The following is a 22,479-nucleotide window of genomic DNA, read 5'->3' as shown; positions in this document are numbered from 1 at the left end:
CTAACTGTGCATATGCGTGTATTTGTGCATATAACCTCATCACATCATTATTCATTGATAAGTTTGCACTTCATTTTATAGTCAATTTTGGATAAAATCCATCAGAAATTATGCATGAGAACCATTTTTCTGTGCACATACTGTACGTTTGTAATTTGTACGCAATTATTAGAAAATGAGACCCAAAATATAAAAGAATAGTTCAATAAAAATAACAATTCTGTCATCATTTATTAAGCCCTGTATTATTCCAAACCCATATGACTTTCTTACTTCTGTGTAACACAAGGCAAGATATATTGCTTATTGACCAGAGTGCTCTTTTTCATAACAGGGACTGGGGCTAGCAAGCTCAAAAATTTTTTATGAAAGCTCTTTAAAAGTCCTTGTGATTTGCCTGGAAATGTCTGAAATCGACGGTAAGATGTTCCCCTCTGCTGTGGCCTTCAAATCTCATTCAGTTCAAATATGGCACATCATGCGGGGTTTGTCACCCAGTGCCATATTTGAATGAAATGCAGTGCGAATTAAATTTGAGAACTGCAGCAGAGGAGTACATTTCCCAAAATATACAATTGGAACATAAGAGCACAAGTTGTGGATTACTTTAAGTTTTTTTGTTCACCCTTTTCGGAATTTGACAGCTCTTGGTCACTGCCTGTTTTCATTTATATTTCTGTTTGTGTTTTATACAAGCAAGAAAATAATATGGGTTCGGAACAACATGAAGGTGATGACAGATTGTTAGGGTGGACTTTTCCTTTCAAGCTGTTTTTACACATTAGGCTTCTAAACAAAGTTCCCTGAAATTTAATGAAGTTTCTGACAAAATGTTCTTTGCTTCAACTATTTGAAAAAAATGCAATAAACAAAAAGTAAGAAGTGTAAGTTGTGAATCAAAAACATGTCTCAAAAAGTCCTAAATCTGCAAGAGTTTACAACTAATACATTATAAACCAAACAGCACTGTTACTGTAAAAAAAACCTTTTTAAAGGGTTCAAATAAATTGCATAAAAAAGAATTTTATTCATATTCTAACTTGCTAAAGTGAAATAAAACTCAAAAAAGATGGGAAAAACTTCATAAACTGTTCTATGTTAACTTGGTGTTGCACTTGTAAATAATTAAGCAAATATGCTTAAAAATACACTCATTAAATAAAAAAATGGAGCCTTTATTGCTTCTTTTGTGAACTTTGTGTCAAGCTTTTAAAATAATAAATCAAGACCCAGTTAGAAAACAGAGAAAACAATGAAATTCAACATAAAAAAAAAAAATGTATGCACTACCACCCCTGGAGTTTACGATTTTGAATCCAGGGTGTGCTGAGTGACTCCAGCTAGGTTTCATAAGCAACCAAGTTGGCCTGGTTGCTAGGGAGGGTAGAGTCACATGGGGTAACCTTCTCGTGGTCACTATAATGTGGGTTACTCTTGGTGAGTTGTGCGTGGATGCCGCAGTGAATAGCGTGAAGCGGTCACGCGCTCAACAAGATGCGTGGGTTGACGGTCTCAGACGCGGAGGCATCTGAGATTCGTTCTCCGCCACCTGGATTGAGGTGAGTCACTACGCCACCATGAGGACTTAGAGTGCATTGGGAATTGGGCATTCCAAATTGGGGAGAAAAAAATGACTAAATACTACTTCGATGCACTCAGAATGTCTGAATGCCTATAACAGAGAGCAGCAGGACTATTAGGCTTCATTTACACATCGCACAGATCCAATATTTTGAAATATACGATTTTTGTCCCGTCTTCTTACAGCTGTGTTTCAGCCGCATCAAGAGGGGCATTTTCACCAAAAATACAGCATTCGGCTGTTCACGCATGCAAGACACAAGAGCACGGGAAGACATACGAATGTGAGCGTTTTAAAGTAGCCAGTTGAAATAAAACAGCCCGTGGCTACCGAAATGAGTCAGAGCTTGATACTGCTGTTATTTTTAGCACTGGTAGCCATTAAAATATTGAACCGAGCAGAGACTTGGTGGCACCCGGCAGTTTGGGAACCACTTACGTCTTTGGCCGTTGTGTTTCCTAGTTTGTTCAGCATCTCCTGCAGTAGAGCTGTTTTTCCGATGCCTTCCAGTTAAAAAGAACTTAAAATGCACCCTTTAAAAGTGCATCTTGATGCGAATTTCAAAATGAAGTTTGACCACCTTGGAAAGGCATGCCACTGTAATGTAAACATACATGTTATTTAGGAATAAGATCACATTGGGCATCTGAATGGAGATCACAAGCTTTTAATGGTTAATCGTGCAAAGGAAAATAAATATTTATTTGAGTTTAAATTATTTCATTAGCTTAAATGAGATCGCATAATGATGACTCGCAATATCCGGTGAAATATAAGTTTATCACCGGATGTGCGGTCATTATGCAGAAATATCAGAACGTTGGATGGTACAATTGACCAATCTGAATGGATTGTTCCAGAGAACCGTGTAAATAATGTGCTTAAAGCACCAATAGTAAGAGAGTAACAGTGAACTTTGTCTGTGAAATTGTGTGAGCGAGTAACTGGAACTGATTTCTACATTTAAAATGACATTTTCTCAAGGGAAACCACAGAGAGAGAGAGAGATGTTGATTTAGCAATGAGGGGGCATATGCTTCTCCTCTAATTACCTCTCTTTCCATGTGTGTATGTGTGTAGGTCTCGCTGATCAGTCTGGTGGCCAATGCCCTGGAGTACTCTGAGCTGGGCGCCATCAAATCTCTCCGAACACTGAGAGCGTTCAGACCATTGAGAGCTCTCTCACGCTTTGAGGGCATGAGGGTAAGATCTCTCGTAATACTGCCTCCGTCACCGTAAACACAAAGCCATTATACAGAGGACTTTATTCGATTAACGAAAGCTTGACTGACAAGGGGACGGATGGTATTAAACTTTCCTTTCAGTCGCCTTTGGTCTTTGTTCACTCTTAAAATGGTTAAAGGTTGAATTGTTTATTGATTATAGAAATGATTTGTTCTAGAGGTTGACCGATATGTTATTTAGCTGATACAGATAACTAAAGGGTTGGAAGAAAGCTAATACCCGATTAATGGCTAGTTTTTAAAATAGATTTGTTGAATGTGGTAAAAAAAATAAAACAGCTATCAGCATTATCAGCTACCAAATTTGTATGACTTTCTTTTTTCTGTGGAACACAAAACGAGATGCTATGCAGAATGAATCGGTCAGCATTCGCTTTGTTGAGTGGGAAACAGATAGAGAAAAGCGAATAGTGACTCAGGCTAACATTATGCCGCACATCTTTTGTATTGCACAGAAGATAGTCTTTAAAGGGATAGTTCACCCAAAAATGAGAATTCTCTCATTATTTACTCACCCTCGTGATATCGCAGGTGTGCATGACTTTCTTTCTTCACCAAAACACATTTGAAGAAAATTTGAAAAATATCTGGCGATTTCTCTTTTGAAGCTCCAAAAATCACAGACAGTCAACATAAACATCATCCGTACGACACCAGCTGTTAAATGAATGTCTTCTAAAGTGATACGATCACTTTTGGTGTGAAAAATTATAAATATGCAAGTACTTATTTAACTATAAATCATGCTTCCGCTGAGCAGTGGTACACACGTGTGACGTAATCGCATTGGCGTTTGAAACACGTGAGAATGTGAGTTACATTTGTCACAGCTTGAAGAGCGGCGCTGTTTACAAGTGAGAAGGAGGAACGCTGTACAGTAGCTTGGTTAGTTTTGGTTTAGATCTCTTTTATCTGTTTCTTTACTCACAATGGTGCGTTTGTGTGCTTATCCTGGATCTCTCAACCGAGTGGAGAACATGAGATTACCTCTGTATCAGGGCAATGTGAATATGTCACATGAGAGACCGCGTGATCTCCACCCAAAAAGTACTTAAATATTGATCTCTTTTCATGCCAAAGGGGATCGTGTCGCTTTAGAATACATTTATTTAACCGTTTGAGACATATAGATGACGTTTATGCTGACTGTCTGTGATTTTTGGAGCTCCAAAAGAGAAATCCGCATTCACTTGCATTTTAACGCCCTACTGAGCTGATTTTTAAATGTATTCTGGTGAAGAAAAAAAGTCATACACACCTGGGATATCATGAGTGTGAGTAAATAATGAGAGAATTTTCATTTTTGGGTGAACTGTCTTTAAGAGCATAGATTGCATTGCATGCATGTTCTACAGTAAGTCATCATTTCCTCTGTTCCACTGTCCCAGCTAAATGTGTTGTGTAGCATGCGCCCCTAATTACAACACTTGCCCTTAGGTTAAGTTCCTACTTTTAAATGGTCTGCACTTATATAGCGCTTTTTTAGCCTTAGCAGTTTTCAAAGCACTTCACACACACGCACGCACGCACGCACGCCACACACACACACACAATACCAATGATGGCAGAGCTGCCATGGAAGGCACTAACCTGCCATTGGGAGCAACTTGGGGTTCAGTGTCGTGCCCAAGGACACGTTGGCATGTGAGCCGGGATTCAAACCACCAACCCTGCGATTGGAGGTCAACTGCTCTGCCACATGAGCAGTGAGCAGGCTACATTATGTCATTGTGCTGCCACAATTTGTTTTGTGTAGTGAATTACCGTATTGGCTGCAGAGAATATGAAAGCCTCTAAATCAAATTGATAAGACATTTAAAAACCAAACTCTCAATAATTTAGCTAATTCTTGGGCCTATGCATTCATGGGAATATTAAAGCAATAGTTCACCCAAAAATGACAATTCTGTCATAATTTCCACACCCTCATATTGCTCCAAACCTACGACTTGCTTTCTTCTGTCGAACACCAAAGGAGATTGTTCACTTTCACGTCATGCATTTTGGTTTTCATACAATAAATGTGAATGCTGAGATTGTCATTTTGCATAACATCCCATGTTCCACTTAAGAAAGAAAGTCTTACAGGTTTGGAACAGCATGGGGGTGAGTAAATGATGACAGAACTAGCCCTTTTATACATTACGATCAGTTCTGTTTGATTTAAAGGATAGTTTTGTTTACTTTGTATGATTAAATAATTTAGTACTGTATTTGTTTGGCACTTGGGTTCAGTGTAAAATCTGCATCCTGAAGCAAAACCAGATGAGAACCACTAATCTAATCTATCGTGCACTATGACATAGCCCTGTGTGGTCACCATTTGGGATGTTTTGCTGAACAATTACAAGCTGTGAATTGCAAGCAATGGTAGGCTGCATTGATGTGCAGCTTTATGTAATGAGGGGTCGATAGTGCTTGTATTGACCAAATGCTTACATACTTTTTCCACACACATGTGTGGTTGCAATGTCTCTTTCTCACGTGGCAACCACTGAACTCCCCTGTCTCATTTCCTGCTCTGTATCGATGGTGTGTAAAAATGCACAGTGCATCCGGATGTGACATTCCTTTATAAGGAATATATTATATATATTATATTTCAACATTTGAATTTATCCAAGTAGAATTCAAATGGAAGAAAATGTCATTGAACTTTTTAGAAGTGTAGATTTTAATAATGCATTTCATGTTTTAGGATGGACTCCCTATAACACAACATATGGAGTGTTTCCAGAAACCTTAGAATATATTAACTGAAGATAACGATTGAAATGTAATTTTTATATATATATATTATAATTATATTTCCTTCCATTTTATGCAACATGGACTAATGTACCCCAATGTCTTCAAAATGGAGCCAAACAACATGAAGCAGCGTACAAATCTTAAACAGAACATTGAATTTTTCTTGCCCCCTTTCTTGAACCAACATTTTAGTTTAGACATTTTTAATTTCAAGTTTAAATTACATTTCAACATCCTGTAGGGCAATGGTTGCCAACCTTTTTTCAAGGGGACCCCTATTTTAACATTCAAAATCCCGAACGACCCCCCCTCTCCTAACACCCTTAAAGGGATAGTTCACCCAAAAATGAAAATAATCTCAACATTTACTCACCCTCATGCCATCCCAGATGTGTAGGACTTTCTTTCTTCGCCAGAACACATTTGAAGAAAAAAATAGAAAAATATCTCAGCTCAGTAGGTCCTTATAATGGAAGTGGATGGTAACATGATTTTTGATGCTTCAAAATGCACAGACAATCAGCAATAACGTCATCCATATGACTCCAGTGGTTAAATTAATGTCTTATAAAGTGATGCAATTGCTTTTGGTGCAAAATAAATCAATATTTAAGTACTTTTTAACTATAAATCATCACTTCTGTTAAGCATCGGCATGTTCACACGATATGTTAAGCATGCGCGACACACCCGGAAGATCAACGCTGTTTAAACTAAGTGTACAGAATGCTGTACAGACCGAATGCTATAAAGAAATTGAATCAAATTTATACAAAGAAGACACCAGATTTTGATTTAAGATGAGAAGAGGAGATACAAGTTTTTCCATGACATATTTATTTGAATCTGAGTACTATGACCAGGAGCACAGGGAGATGGGTGAGGCTGGACCACATGTAGGCAATGCATGGCAATGCCAACAGAGGTAGAGAGTGTCTGCTTGCAACGAATGGAATGTTGCCATGCCAGCGCTGGAAAGACCACATGACCTCAGCCCACTCATGAACGTGCATACTGCTGCTTACCGGACGTGATGATTTATATTTCAAAAGTGCGTAATTATTGATATTTTTTGCATTATTGATATATTTTTTATCGCTTTACAAGACATTAATTTAACCACTGGAGTCAAATGGAAGACGTTAATGCTGATTGTCTGTGCTTTTTGGAGCATCAAAAATCATGTTACCATCCACTTTCATTATAAGGACCTTCTGAGCTGAGATATTTTTCTTTTTTTTTTTTTTTTAAATGTGTTCTGCTGAAGAAAGAAAGTCACACACATCTGGGATATCATGAGGGTGAGTAAATAATGAGAGAATTTTCATTTTTGGGTGAACTATCCCTTTCACAGTATACCCTTAGATTTGCCTTAACGATATGGAGGAAAAGAAAATATGCGCTAAGTTGCTGCATAATGTGATATGCCCAGCGATAATCCTATGATGATGTCATCAGAGCTTGTGGAACATCGGCAACCCCACCACCCAATTATAGCTTACTGAATTTTGTTAGGGAATAAAAGGACTGTCTATTCAAGAGAACACAAACGTAATTGTTTTTGTTCCAAATCGCATATAGACTGCGTATAATATATACGGTTTTACCATTAGCTACCTTTCCACAAATGTGACACACTCCATCATTTGAACCAGTAGTAGTTTGTAAAGCTCTGTGTCAGATCGCGGCAGCTGCCCATTCAAAGGGAGCGGGGCATAACTCGCTCTCTCTCTGACTTGGCACGAAAAAAACTTACTGAAATGCATCATATCACATGTATTCACCCAATCTGTTAATGTTGGATTGACATGGAGAATGTCTCGCGCTTTTCCGTTGGTGCTCAAGTGACACCAAGTGACAATCGTGCAGTTTGTTCATGTTTCATTCGCTAGTCTCTCATCACAAATCACACACACAATTTGCACTTTCTCCATTTTCTCAATGAAACCAAATTCGTTACAAATAATTAAATCATAATAAATCCACATAAACAATAATGAATAAGTAAAACCAAATAAATCCTCGTTTTCTGTTTACCACGTGTTTTTCTCTTCTACCTGACGCTTTGCCATAGTCACTGATTTGGTTTTGCTAGCTAACCTGTAGTTTGTATTGTTGCTCATTACTGTACAAATGAAAAACAAAATGTTGCCGCATCTTTAAAGAAAACCTGCATCCTTACCAATATTACGAGTTGCACACATTTACATTTATGCATTTGGTGGACGCTTTGATCCAAAGCGACTTACAGTGCACTTATTACAGGGACAATCCCCCCGGAGCAACCTGGAGTTAAGTGCCCTACTCAAGGACACAATGGTGGTGGCTATGGGGATCGAACCAGTGACCTTCTGATTAACAGCTATGTGCTTTAGCCCACTACGCCGCTACCACCACTACACACCTGCACACCTTAAAAAATTGTTAGACATACTGCATGTCTTCAGCTCATAAAGAGTTAATTATGATTAAAATACTCAAAATGGCCCTGTTTGATTTTGCTTTATTTAAAAAATGATTTAAACATTTTCACTCATTCCATTTTTTTCTTCTTGTATCTCTCAAAATAGAGAGAGTTCCACGACCCCTCGTTGGGTGACCTCCAGGTTGGGAATCACTGCTGTAGGACATGGCCAATTCTATTAAAATCCAACCTGGTCTCATGGAATCACGTTACTGTTCCTACATTTTTGCAAATGATTTTATGTGGCTCATTGTACAATATGGCGGTGAACACTAGAGGCACTAAAACAGCAACTTATATTCACTTTAACACAAACCATGTGTAAAACAGCAGATTATGAGTTCATAAACACTTAATTTTCACCCTGTTCATCACACAATGCTCAACTGATAGAGCGTTGGACTTGTGATGTAAAAGACCGGGTACGAGTCCTGAAGAGCACGCTTGAGCCGAAAGCATCATAGAAGCGCCACAAAATGACATGGTTTCTTCAGCAATTGCATTTTACTTCTCATATTTGCTTTTTTTGACACTATTGGCTAGGTTTAGGTTTAAGGTTTAGGAGGTTGTTTTGTTGATTTAAACTGAGTAGAGCATTAAAGAGACCCTAAAAACCTCATCTGTTTGGAAGAACATTTAACTCGCTTTTAGTGCCACATAGTGGATATTTCACTTCAGAACTGCTGCAATACTTGTAAGCAACGGCTTAACATCGCCACAGTCACACAATTTGAACTCATGCATTCAAAAGGAGCCAATTGTTAAATTCTGAATTTGGGGGCTTAGTCAGAGTAACCATCATTTCAAACAAATTCTGCGCAGCAATTCTTCTCATCCTGCTTAAATCCAAAATAATAAAAAATAAATATTGATCTGTAAAACAAAATGCTTCTATGGTGGTTGCACGGTATTCATAACAATGTGTAAGTATGTTATGTTTCTGTGGTCACAGGTTGTCGTGAACGCTCTTCTAGGTGCCATCCCCTCCATCATAAACGTTCTGCTGGTCTGTCTGATCTTCTGGCTGATTTTTAGCATTGTGGGCGTCAACTTCTTTGCTGGAAAGTTTTATGAATGTGTAAATGCTTCAGATCACCGTCTGCCTGTCAAAGAGGTCAATAATATTTCAGAATGTGAAACTGCGAAATTGGGCAACAATGCAACTCGCTGGAAAAATCTGAAGATTAACTTTGACAATGTTGGAAACGGATACCTGGCCTTGTTACAAGTGGTAAGGTTGCCCGCCATGCTGGTCAAAATACTGTATGTGAGAAAGATGATTTATCACAGAAAATGTAGAATTGTGGTCTAAATGTTTACGTTCTGTCACACAACAGTAGAGATTGTTGTAGCATGTTAATCTTGTATTAGTAGGTGCAATAATCATTATAAATGGTGAGTCTCAAGAAAACATGTCCAAATCGCATTTCACCCCAAAATCTTGCAGAAAAAGAAAATTAAACAAATTATAGGATCATTAAGCTTTTTTTTTGCATTGTGACATCATTTTCATAACAATTAAGCACATTCACCTCCAAATGTTTTTTTTTTAATTCTAATTCCCATTATTCTCAATTATGATTATCATTAGATCGCAATTGCTTTACTAATTATTATTGCATAGCAAATACTGTAATACAGTTATTTCTTTCATTTAAATCACCATAAATGAAAGGTATTACAACAAAACTGCCACGATGTATAAATACTTTCCTCTAACTATACACTCACCTAAAGGATTATTAGGAACACATACTAATACTGTGTTTGACCCCCTTTCGCCTTCAGAACTGCCTTAATTCTACGTGGCATTGATTCAACAAGGTGCTGAAAGCATTCTTTAGAAATGTTGGCCCATATTGATAGGATAGCATCTTGCAGTTGATGGAGATTTGTGGGATGCACATCCAGGGCACGAAGCTCCCGTTCCACCACATCCCAAAGATGCTCTATTGGGTTGAGATCTGGTGACTGTGGGGGCCATTTTAGTACAGTGAACTCATTGTCATGTTCAAGAAACCAATTTGAAATGAATCGAGCTTTGTGACATGGTGCATTATCCTGCTGGAAGTAGCCATCAGAGGATGGATCCATGTTCTCATTCTGTTTACGCCAAATTCTGACTCTACCATCTGAATGTCTCAACAAAAATCGAGACTCATCAGACCAGGCAACATTTTTCCAGTCTTCAACTGTCCAATTTTGGTGAGCTCTTGCAAATTGTAGCCTCTTTTTCCTATTTGTAGTGGAGATGAGTGGTACCCGGTGGGGTCTTCTGCTGTTGTAGCCCATCCGCCTCAAGGTTGTGCGTGTTGTGGCTTCACAAATGCTTTGCTGCATACCTCAGTTGTAACGAGTGGTTATTTCAGGCAAAGTTGCTCTTCTATCAGCTTGAATCAGTCGGGCCATTCTCCTTTGACCTCTAGCATCAACAAGGCATTTTCGCCCACAGGACTGCCGCATACTGGATGTTTTTCCCTTTTCACACCATTCTTTGTAAACCCTAGAAATGGTTGTGCGTGAAAATCCCAGTAACTGAGCAGATTGTGAAATACTCAGACCGGCCCGTCTGGTACCAACAACCATGCCATGCTCAAAATTGCTTAAATCACATTTCTTTCCCATTCTGACATTCAGTTGGAGTTCAGGAGATTGTCTTGACCAGGACCACACCCCTAAATGCATTGAAGCAACTGCCATGTGATTGGTTGATTAGATAATTGCATTAATGAGAAATTGAACAGGTGTTCCTAATAATCCTTTAGGTGAGTGTATATATTGTTTTTTACATTACAGTAATGAGATTCTTACAAATAGTTTCCAATGAAAATAACGCAATGGTCCTCAAAATAGCCTCTTTTCTTTTCTCCATTTAGCAGAATGTAATTTCTCATTTCTTTTTTTTCATTTGGGGTGAAATATGACCAGAACAGGTTTCATGAGATTTACCCTTTTATTCATGTTTCTCATTTGTTTTGCTCTTTTTTTTATTTTCCAGGCCACCTTTAAAGGCTGGATGCCCATTATGTATGCGGCAGTAGACTCTCGCAAAGTAAGTCTTTGGCCTTACTTGAATAGAAATGCCTCAATAATATATCATTCATTTTATTTGAGTGTATTACTGGTGTAATATCTGGCTGGTTGTTTAGCTGGTTTTAAAGGGGGTTTTGAGCACTTGTCATCTGGTCGAGATGGGCGACCCACTGGCCGACTGGCTAAACCAGCTCAACACCAGCCTTTACAATATCTAAAACTAGCCAGACCAGCTTGAAACAGCTAGTTTAAGCAGTATTGCATTTATCAGCAGGAATGCAAAAGCACATAATCATACATCTAAATCTCTATCTCTAGCTAAACGAGCAGCCAATCTACGAGGTGAATCTGTATATGTACATCTATTTTGTAGTCTTCATCATCCTTGGAGGTTTTTTCACATTAAACCTCTTCATTGGAGTCATCATTGACAACTTCAATCAGCAAAAGAAAAAGATAAGTATCAATATGATCTTTACGTGTGACATCATCTTGATTTTAAATTGAATTGCAAGTTTCTTCAGAAGTGACATGCAAAGTACCGACTTCTCAGTTTTCATCCCCAAATGATCTTTCTGTTTTATATCTTTACTTTGGAGGTCAGGATATTTTCATGACAGAAGAGCAGAAGAAATATTACAATGCTATGAAGAAGCTTGGGTCAAAGAAACCTCAAAAACCAATTCCAAGGCCAGCTGTAAGCATTACTGCAAAGAAATACAGTAATTCACCCACAGATGTTTTGTCAATCCTTTGCTCACCCTCATGTCATTCCAACACCATATTATTGTCTTTGTTCTGCAGACACAAGGCAGAATGTTCAAGCTGCTCTGTTTCCATACAATGAAATTGAAGGATTGTTTATACTACCAAATTGGACCATTAAAGTGATAGTTACAATAAAGTAATCTATATGACTTGTGTGTTATTTTCCATATCTTCTGAAGCCTTACGATAACTTTGTGTGAGGAACAGACTGAAATTAAGTTACTGATAATCTTTCCCTCCACCGTAACTCTCAAAGCTATCGTATGTCTTCAGAAGTCTTGGAATATAGTACGCAAGAAACATTAATTGCTTTTATGGTCCTTATTTAGAGATTTACAGTATTTATGACCAGTCATTTTCCTTGTATGAAAAACAGAAGCTTGGACACTCTGCTCAAGATCTCCTTTTGTGGTTTAAAATATTAAATAAAATATATATAATATACAACATATTCATCTTTGGGTGAACTATTCCTTTAAATCTTATTTTTTTTGTTTATATATGTCTTGAGATAAACAACATTCTCACTCAAATATGACAGAAAAGCATCTGCCTTCTTATTTATTCCAGAACAAGATTCAAGGATTCATCTTTGATGTCGTAACCAACCAGGCCTTTGATATTTCCATTATGGCACTGATATGGCTCAATATGGTGACTATGATGGTGGAAACTGACGATCAGACGGAAGAAATGGATAATGTGCTGTACTGGATCAATTTTACGTTCATTGTGCTCTTCACCTGTGAATGTTTGCTGAAGATGTTCTCACTACGACATTACTTCTTTACCAATGGCTGGAATGTATTTGATTTTGTCGTGGTCATTATGTCTGTAGTTGGTGAGTAAGATATGTTTGCAATATGAGGAATTGAACCTTCGCTAAGCTCCGCCCCCTTGGTTTCTGTCTCTCTCTATCTCTCTCTCTCTGTCTTTATTTATCATCACTTGTTTTATGACCTGAATCTAAAACTAAATTAAAGGAATATTCCAGGTTCAATACAAGTTAAGCTCAATCAACAGCATTTGTGGCATAATGATTGCCACAAAAAGTTATTTAGACTCATCCCTATTTTTCTTTCAAATAAGGAAAAATCAAGGTTGCAGTGAGGCACAATTTTTGGAGGGTTTAAAGTCAGTTCAATGAGAAGCTTGTAATTTGATAAAAGCACTTACATTAATTCTTCTGTTAAAACTTGTGTATTATTTGAAACTTTTTTTAAATCGTAATTTTTACAGTTTTTGAAGTGTTTTAGGTTTTGTTGAAATTACATTGTCATGGCAACTAAGTTGTAAAATTGCCTATAACTTTACAGAGAAAAGGTTAGTAAGAGCTGAGTGTTTCAAAAATTGGCCCCCAATTCACTTCCATTGTAAGTGTCTCACTATAACCCAGATTTTTGCTTTTTTAAAGAAAAGGAGGGGCAAGTCAAAAACAAATGTGTTGTTGTTGTAATCAGTATTATGCCACAAATGCTGTCGATTGAGCTGAACTTGTATAGAACCCAGAATATTCCTTTTATGTCAAGATATGGAAAAGGTGAAAAGTCCACATGAATACTCCAGGGGCAACTTTTTATTTCATTGTACAAAAATTTCTGTAAAAAGATTTTCATAGACTTGCAGGACCATTGAGAAGTGAAAACGCTATATATATAATATAGTGGACTGCAACAATTGCTAAGGGAGGGCTGGTCAATACCATTTTCAAGGCAGGACATTGCAAATGGTCAGTTGTAAACCATTTTGCATATCAAAAGTGCTGTGATGACTGTAATTTGCCTCTTGTCCTTGCAGGCATGTTCCTGTCTAAAGTCATTGAGAAATACTTTGTCTCGCCCACCTTGTTTCGTGTAATTCGCCTTGCCCGGATTGGCCGCATACTACGTCTTATCAAAGGGGCCAAGGGAATACGGACCCTTCTCTTTGCTTTGATGATGTCACTTCCAGCCCTCTTCAACATCGGACTTCTGCTCTTCCTCGTCATGTTCATCTACGCCATCTTTGGCATGTCAAGCTTTGCCTATGTCAAGAAATCGGGAGGCATTGATGACATGTTTAACTTTGAGACTTTTGGCAACAGCATGTTGTGTTTGTTTCAGATCACCACCTCGGCGGGCTGGGATGGCCTCTTGGCGCCCATGCTCAATAGCAAAGAACCCGATTGTGACCCTAAGAGAAAATTCACCAACAATGTAGTGGGTGACTGCGGCAACCCACCTATTGGCATCTTCTTCTTTGTCAGCTACATCATTATATGTTTCTTGATCGTTGTGAACATGTACATTGCTGTGATATTGGAGAACTTCAGTGTGGCCACTGAAGAGAGTGCGGAACCTTTAAGCGAAGATCGACTTCGACAGGTTTTACGAGGTTTGGGAGAAGTTTGATCCTATAGCTACACAGTTCATTGAGTACAGCAAGTTGTCAGATTTTGCAGATTCTCTGGATCCTCCATTGCGTATACCCAAACCCAACAGACTCCAACTGATGTCCATGGATTTGCCGATGGTGAGTGGTGAAAGAATTCATTGTCTGGATATTTTGTTCGCATTCACTAAACGTGTTCTCGGGGAAGATGGTGAGATGGATGTCCTTCGTGGACAAATGGAAGACAGATTTATGGCGTCCAACCCCTCCAAGGTGTCCTACGAGCCTATCACCTCAACCCTACGCAGAAAGCATGAAGACATGTCAGCCTCGATAATTCAGAGAGCCTTTAGGAAGCACAAGATCAGACAAAGTAAGTTCAATAATAAGTACCGAGAGACAAAACAGCAAAACGGGAATGTTCCCAGAAAAGACTCTACGTTTAATGACAAGGTTATCGATATTGGCACTTCAGACAATTCAGACGTAACACCTTCCACGTCCTCTCCACCATCGTATGATAGCATGACGCAAAAACACAAAAACAAATACAAGAAAGACAAGTGTGAGAAAGAAAAGGAGGGCAAAGATACCAGAGAAAAGGAAGAGTGAAGTACAAAGATACTGCTCTGTCTTTTAATTGAAATGGGAACATTTGTTTACAACTTTTCAAGGTGTTTTGTCAGTGTCAGTTGACCTTGCCTCTTTGGAGTGGATGTCTATCCCATACTGCCTTAGCATACTTGAACTTTGGGCCTATTCTGGAGCTGTGAATAACATATAGGTGTTCACGCTGATGGTGATTGGCCATGACAAAGAGACCTGAAGACATTCAAAGAGAATTCTGCAGACATAGGCGACAAACACAGTTGGCAATGAGATCAACTTTATGATACTGAACAGCAATGTGATGCTGTGACTACAAACGGAAGTGCAAACAGTGATGCGCCAACTGATACAGCAGTCAAATGGGAACACCTACTTGTGACCAACAGCACTGAGACTAACCAACCTCCTGCTGTGTAATCACTGTCAGTGTGAATGGGGCTTTAGGCAGTGAAGCTGCTATGTTTATCCTGTTTCATTCACTGGCTAAAAAAGTCTGTTTTGGAACTGAGTGTTGTGATCTGATACGTGTAGTTTAACTTTGTGTTTTCCAGCAGCTATGCATGCCAGGGCTACACTCAGTGTCTTGCATTTAAAGGTGAAGTTTGTCATTTCAGCACCATCTAGTAGAATTGAAAACAAAATAACTCTTCAAAAATTGGTCATTGCCATTGGTCAAACAGATTGTTCTGCCTCAAACTCATGCTATTGGTTGAGGCAATGATGCTATGACTGGCCCAGGGGGTCAAGATTTGGCTAGCTAGCTTTAATAGTAACCCTACTAGTAGATGCTGTATCAATACCAGTGAGCTGGTTTACAAAGACAGCAGAAATCCTTGCGATAATGCTGCTTAAGACACAAAAACACATCACTCCCTTAAACATGTGGCTCAGTAAGTAAGCAGCTTTTCCACAGCAATGTAATGTCCCAGTGAAACTGCTGTAAATAATGAAAATTGCATCTGAGGACGACTTCGCTATTTTGTGTTCACTGTTGCTTCGCTATATTTCCAGATGTCCCTCAGTTGTTGCTTTGTTTCCATTGCAACCAGCTGAGGCATTGTGCTAAAATAGTGGGGTTTCCCTCTTACATCATACTCCGGGATTCCCCCAGTGCACTTGAGCATACAGTATGTGTACAAGCACACTCTTCAAAAACCCATAAGAACTTTGCTTGTGCGTTTCCATGGCCACATAAGCCACATTCTCTGGCAGAAACTTGCATTAAACTGCTTTCTCTTGGAGAAAATGAAGATTGCGTTCACATGCTTTCTGGAAATAAATCCTGGAATAAGCAGTTTTCATACATTCATGCAAACGGGGTCATTATGTGTGTAAAAAGCATCTTTCTTAATTGATGGCCATTCAAAGTACCTATATATTCTAACGAAATAACATTTTTGCTAGCAACATATAAATTCAAATATTTTATTGTATTATTGTAGATGTTTTACCAATACTTACGTTTTTTGTAGGGCTCTTTAAAGTGTGAATTAGACAGATATTTTTCCCTGTCTGCTGCCTTTGACGTCAAAGCTCGGAATCGTTGCTTTTAAATAGTTTAGTATTTTGCACGTTCTTGTGGTGCCTTCAGACAATCAGCGTTGTCAGGACTCAATTTTCCTGTAGCTCCAGAATTATTAGTATTTACAACTCAGGTGATTGAATTTAGAAATATATTGGCTAGTATGCAAGAAACATATTCTCCAACATACATATTGCAATTCTGTTTGTTGCCTCTAGTGTTGCAGAAATTACATATTTCACTTTTAAATGCCATTTATTCAACAATTTGTGTTTTGTTTTTTGAGAGAGAAAAAAATGCATTTTTCAATAATGTTTGATTTTTAAGAGGGTGTGTGATTGTTGTAATGTGTTGCGCTGTCCTATGTTACTTGAGACGGAGTTGATGTATTTCTTCAAAAGTTCTACGAGCGAATATTGACCGTAACTGTGACTACAGTTGAACCAGTGAGCCTGTACTGGTTGTCAATAGAAAGGTAATTGTAATTGCATGAATGCTCACCTACAGTCATATACCAAGGCGTTTTTCCTCTCAGTATTTTAGAATGGCTCACTGCCTCTCAGGTCTTTTAAACATGCTAGAAAGCCATTCGCACATGTGCCTGCCCAACACCTGCCTCAGCTGAGAGCTTGCAGCAAACTCTGTTCAAACAAACTCAAGAGTTCTGTCACTTCCTGGACTGTGAAACCGGTGTCTGATTTCTCTAAGAGGTTTTAAAACCATGATGGTGATCTGGGCCTTGTTTACCTTGTCTTCATATGCTGAAGTCATACATTTTTTTCAACATTTATGTCTTTGCAATTTTTACATTTTCTCTCAAAAATGATCCTCTACATGTTTAATTATATTTTGTAGGAAAATACAATCTGTTACATAATTTCTATAAAGCATAAATAATGGATTGTAATCTATATAGGGAATGTGAAAGGAAGGTTATGCATCATAAAAGCTAAGGACTCATACTTATGCTAAAATTATATGGGAAATGTAACCATTTTAATTTAGCTGAAATTATATTGTGAAATATTACCATTTTTATTTGTATTATGCATTTGTTTTATATAAATGACATTATAAGAAATATGTACCACTTTTTTTCACCAATGAAGAAATGATTGAGATTGATTGAGTCCAAGTTCAATTCTGAGCAACTCTAGTTACATGTATTTATTATCAGATTTTGCTTGGCATGCAGATCTATCTTTACAATGACAGAAGACTTAAATGAGTCAACTGTTTGTTATAATCAAGAAATATTGTGGCATCAGATTTCCTGTATTTGTTTACATTTTTATAGTCATTAATTCTTTCATTTTTCATTTAGTTTCAAAGAGACTGTTTCTTTAAAGATCCAGGATATAATATATTCCACATTAACACTATTATACAATACAGTTGGTATAACTGCTCCTTATGAATGTGACTTGTATTGAAATCATTATAGGTATGTTTTGGATTTATACAAAATATATATCAAAATAGCTTAAAACAAAAATCATAGCATTTATAGCCTATGCATCATGCTTGTAGTCTGTAAGTTAAACTGCATGCAAGGTATCATTAAGTTATTGAAGCCAAAATAATAAACTCATCACATACCTCAGACCAGTGAGAACTCCTTGTGTATTTCCTTTATGACATTTGATTGATAAACTGAGGACATTCAGAACTCCTACCCCAAGAACAAATGTGCATGGTGTGAAATAGAGCTGGGCGATGTATTGAATATTCATCAGATTGCTGATCATTTTTATGCACTTTTTTATTTGGCCATTAAATCTCCTTAAGAGTGTAGACTAGTTTTGCGATCCATCCTTGACGGGAATGAGAATGTTAAGACAGAAATCTTTAAATAGTGGGTCATTTTGTTTCATGTTCAAATACTTTGTCCTGTCCAATCTGAATATGTAGGTTGATTTCCTCAAAAAGTGTAAACACTGCAGCTCTGTGGCACTTTCAACCTTCCGTCCTTCCTGACACAACAACATTGACTCAACCAATTGCATGAGTTTGGGGCGGGACCAGCGCTAGTACTAAGATGCGATTTTTGATCTTTAGGGTGGGCAAGTGCATGGTTGTCTTTTCATTGGACAGGGAGGGGGGTACCAGGACACCCCCATCCCTTAGACCAGGCCATGGGTAGGACTATCTGTTCATTTAAGCAATGGCAGATGATGGGTGTTTCAAAAAATTCAGACATTTTTTTGAAAACAATGTTTATTTTTACAATTCTGTGTGGTGGTGCTAGTGGAACATAAATGACACATTTTAGCTTTAAGCGACAAAGAAGACATTTTTGTGGATTAGTTCAAACCATTTGTTTCCAATCGTAACCAATCGTTAAAAAAACAAATATGGTCATGCATCAAAACTCAAAACTGTAAATCTCTGCACCATATTTTTAATATATTCAAATGTGCGGAATAAACATGCCTTGATCATTTTCAACTAGATTTTCTAATGTTTAAGTTTTGAATCTACTTGGCAACAATGGCTGTTCCTCAGATTGAATAAAATCAATGTTTTAACCATTTCAGAGCAAATGACATAAATAAAATTAGATATACTGTATATTGGCAATTAATATATACATTATATAAATAAACATTACAGCTGATTTTCTATAAAGCTGAATAAATAATTCTTATTCAAAGTAATGGCCAGCATCATCCAATAAATGCCAATGTTAAAATTAATTTATGCATTATACATTATGAAATTATGTACGGATTATCATTGTCCCATGTCTGCCAAACATGTTGAGTGGTCCAAACATCTTCTGCAGCTTAAAACTGAACTTTAGGTTGGATTTTAGGAGTGAATGCCCTATTTAGTGAATGACTTAACCTCCAGTGTGCTGTCTGTTTGCACTGGTCTCAGAACAGTTCAAAATGCACCTTATTTTCATCCTAACGACATATAAGGTTCTGAAAGCATAGATTCTCATTTAGTTTCAAAGAGACTTCCAAATCTCAATATGAAAATAAAGAGTAAATAGATAGGAATGCATTTATTAATGTTAATGAAAAGATCCGTATTGTATAATGATAACAAAATGTAATATAGCAAATTGTATATAAAAATGAAGCAAAATGACCCACAGGTGTGTTTATTCACAATCAGGGGCGGACTGGCCATAGGGTGAAGATAAGCTGACACGGTCCGCTGCGATATGCCAAAGGGGGCGGGCCCCCGCGATATGTCAAACCCCCTCCCAATTGCTCAACAACATTTGGGCCGGTGTAAAATCCAGAGCCGATTTCTCTTTCCAGTCTGCCCCTGTTCAAAATAACAAAAAAAAATTATAAACTTTTGAGGTTTTTTACCAGACGCACTTCTGTTGGTGCTGCGCCTGTAGAAGCGTTTCGTGGAAATCGATGTCATGCTGTTGTGTCACATGACTCTGTGCGCCAGAAGTTTAATCCTTACATGACAGTGTAGAGTTTTGTGAACAGTATTCATTCAGTTTAAATTAATTTAATTTATGAATTTCTTATAGCGAAGCCAAAATATAACGTCCACACATGTGGACGCGTGGTCGCACATGATCAATTCTGAGAATGTTTACTACTGTGCATGCTACCGGTGAGGTAATGGACTGGCAATTTTTTCTTTAATTTGGCTTATACTTTATATAATTATATTCTGTTTATATATAACTGTAATTCAGTTTTGCAGAATTTCATGAATGCTAAATAAAATTTAACCGAATATTATCTAGACCAATTTTAAATAAGTGATGCTTATCATACATTATTAAATAATGGGACCTTTGTTCCACATAACAGGATGATGTTGAAGCAATGCAGGAATTCGTAAACACACATCAACATTTCTCAGGGAAAGAGATGTTTTATGGAAACCACTTTGGTCTTGTGTGATCGCTAACTCTAATGAGGAGCACATTAGAACCACCCATAACTTTAGCCACGATCATTTCAACTCAACTGCAATCAGCTGAAGGCATGAGCCTCTTCCGTAAAAAGGCCACAGTTTCTCAGCTAATGAGCAATCAAGTGTAAATGCTTCATTACCTTGTCCTTAGAGGTTTTGTGTGTGAGTGCACATGTGTCTGACCACAACTGTCTAATGCTTCTGTTTATAAGTAGGCCTAATAGCAAAGATAATGAAGCCATTCTTTCAAGTTTTACTGGTCCATGTTAGTTTCTGCAATTTTCCATATATTGTGTATGTATAGTTTTATTTCTTATATTGTCCATTATGCCAGGTATAATTACCAAAATAAGACTGTTCACCTTCATAAGACCATGCCAACACAATAATCAAAAATCATTTCTTCATTCACTCATCCAGGATTCATTAATACAATCAAATATTGAAGAGAACATGTACATTTGGCCGCGCGCATTAGATCATCAAGACAATCTTCTTTAAGTGTCTTTAAGTGACTCAGAGACTATGGGCAGAATCTATTTATATTTGATTAATTAATAATCTGAGCTTTTATATTAGGATGACACAATCACAAGACTGGCATACAAGAAAACAAAATCCTTCCATTTCCTGATTATTCAATAAAACCTTCTAAACGTTATCATTTCGCAACTCACCACACCCTGTTATTGTGTCATTTGGGGAGTTTATGGGGAGTTTGTTTTCCACTTAGAGTCATTTTAGATCATGTTGAATGATTCGATTAGATTCACAGGCTGTCCTACATTTGATCCCCATCAGTATGACTATAATTTGATCATTTAAGAAAAACACAATTAAGCTAGGTGTTTCCTTACAAGAGACGTGCCATCCGTGTGCCTATGAAGTGGCCAATACTGGCACAGAACAGATGGTGTAGTAGCCCTAGTTAGTTCATTTGCAGAAGCTAATGGGTGCTGTAATAGCCAGGAAGCTCTGGTCCGAAACACTTATTCAAATGAAAAATGATGCTGTAGTTTCTGTGCTGTTGCTTAGTAACGTGACATCACAGCCGATCAGGTGGCCACTGGTTGCTGAGAATTCTCATTTAGAACCTGTCCTTTTCCTCTTCCGCTGTTTACATAGTTATTACAGTGTTTAAAAGGCATGCTATTCCAGATATTCCTCAAACGTTGTGGTTTAGGGTTTGTTCTAAACATGTTCCAATTCTGCAATTAATCAGGGTGAACTGCATACAGACTCTTTTTAACCCTTGTTTTGAAGATACTCTCTGCCTTAGGTTTACTATTTATTTTTGTTTTGTTTGCTTTTTTGTAAACTTTTGACGAAAATTAAAATACAATTTAAGTATCTTCTATTGACTTGCAGTAAAAAAAGGTCATATATTTTAAAATACAATACAATTGTTTTTACAATAAAATGTTGCAAAAATTTAATTTTATAGATGTAAAAACTATGATTCCTCACTTTGACGTTGTGTCAAAGAAGCGACACTAGGGGTCTCTCTCTTGAGAGCCTTTCGCATCTCTGATCTATGAGAAAAGGCTAATGAGAAATTGGCAGACAGAATTTGCATGTCCCAACCCCGGACATACGGGTATAAAGGGAGGGAAATGCGCCTGAAATTTTCTTCGGAGCCGACTGGTTGTGTATGCAGCAAGCTGCGAGTCACACACTGTTCCTCCCATCTCTGAATAGCGATTGCTGTTGGATCTACGGCGCATATCAACCGTCACGTCACAACTCGCCCATCGTCTCCTCCTTTGGAGCCAGCAGCAACTCAAGTCGCTGCGTGCCACTCACATCCCGGTCAACCTCAACGTGGTAGCGGACACGCTATCATGACAACACTTGCCCAGTGGAGAGTGGAGGCTTCACCCCTAGTCGGTCCAGTTGATTTGGGAAGGGTTCGGCAAGGCCAAGGTAGACCTGTTCACCTCCCGAGAGACCTCCCACTGCCCGCTCTGGTACGCCTGAACAGAGGCTCCCCTCGGGGCAGACGCGCTGGCACACAGTTGGCCCGCGGGGCTGCGCAAGTACGCATTTCCCCCAGTGAGCCTGCTTGCACAGGTGCTGTGCAAGGTCAGGGAGGATGGGGAACAAGTCACTCTAGTGGCCCACTCGGACTTGGTTCTCGGATCTCGTACTCCTCACGACAGCCCCTCCCTGGCAAATTCCCCTGAGGAAGGACCTTCTTTCTCAGGGATGGGGCATGCTCTGGCATCCGCACCCAGACCTCTGA

General features: G+C 38.2%; 1 protein-coding gene across 1 annotated transcript in view; it reads left to right on the top strand.

The window, feature by feature from the left end:
- The window catches only part of scn1laa (sodium channel, voltage-gated, type I-like, alpha), a 54,881-nt gene extending 39,833 nt beyond the window's left edge, over nucleotides 1-15,048 (top strand). The window contains 8 exon segments of the mRNA XM_052149128.1: nucleotides 2,663-2,785; nucleotides 8,994-9,272; nucleotides 11,040-11,093; nucleotides 11,393-11,530; nucleotides 11,667-11,771; nucleotides 12,413-12,683; nucleotides 13,640-14,193; nucleotides 14,195-15,048. Coding sequence (XP_052005088.1) covers nucleotides 2,663-2,785; nucleotides 8,994-9,272; nucleotides 11,040-11,093; nucleotides 11,393-11,530; nucleotides 11,667-11,771; nucleotides 12,413-12,683; nucleotides 13,640-14,193; nucleotides 14,195-14,824 — 2,154 coding nt within the window. The 3' untranslated portion in view covers nucleotides 14,825-15,048.
- Nucleotides 15,049-22,479: the final 7,431 nt, after the last annotated feature.

This window comes from Xyrauchen texanus, chromosome 18 (assembly GCF_025860055.1).
Source record: "Xyrauchen texanus isolate HMW12.3.18 chromosome 18, RBS_HiC_50CHRs, whole genome shotgun sequence".
NCBI classification, from domain to species: domain Eukaryota; kingdom Metazoa; phylum Chordata; class Actinopteri; order Cypriniformes; family Catostomidae; genus Xyrauchen; species Xyrauchen texanus.
Note: the sequence above shows the minus strand (reverse complement) of the source record. Positions and strands in the feature narration are given on the sequence as shown.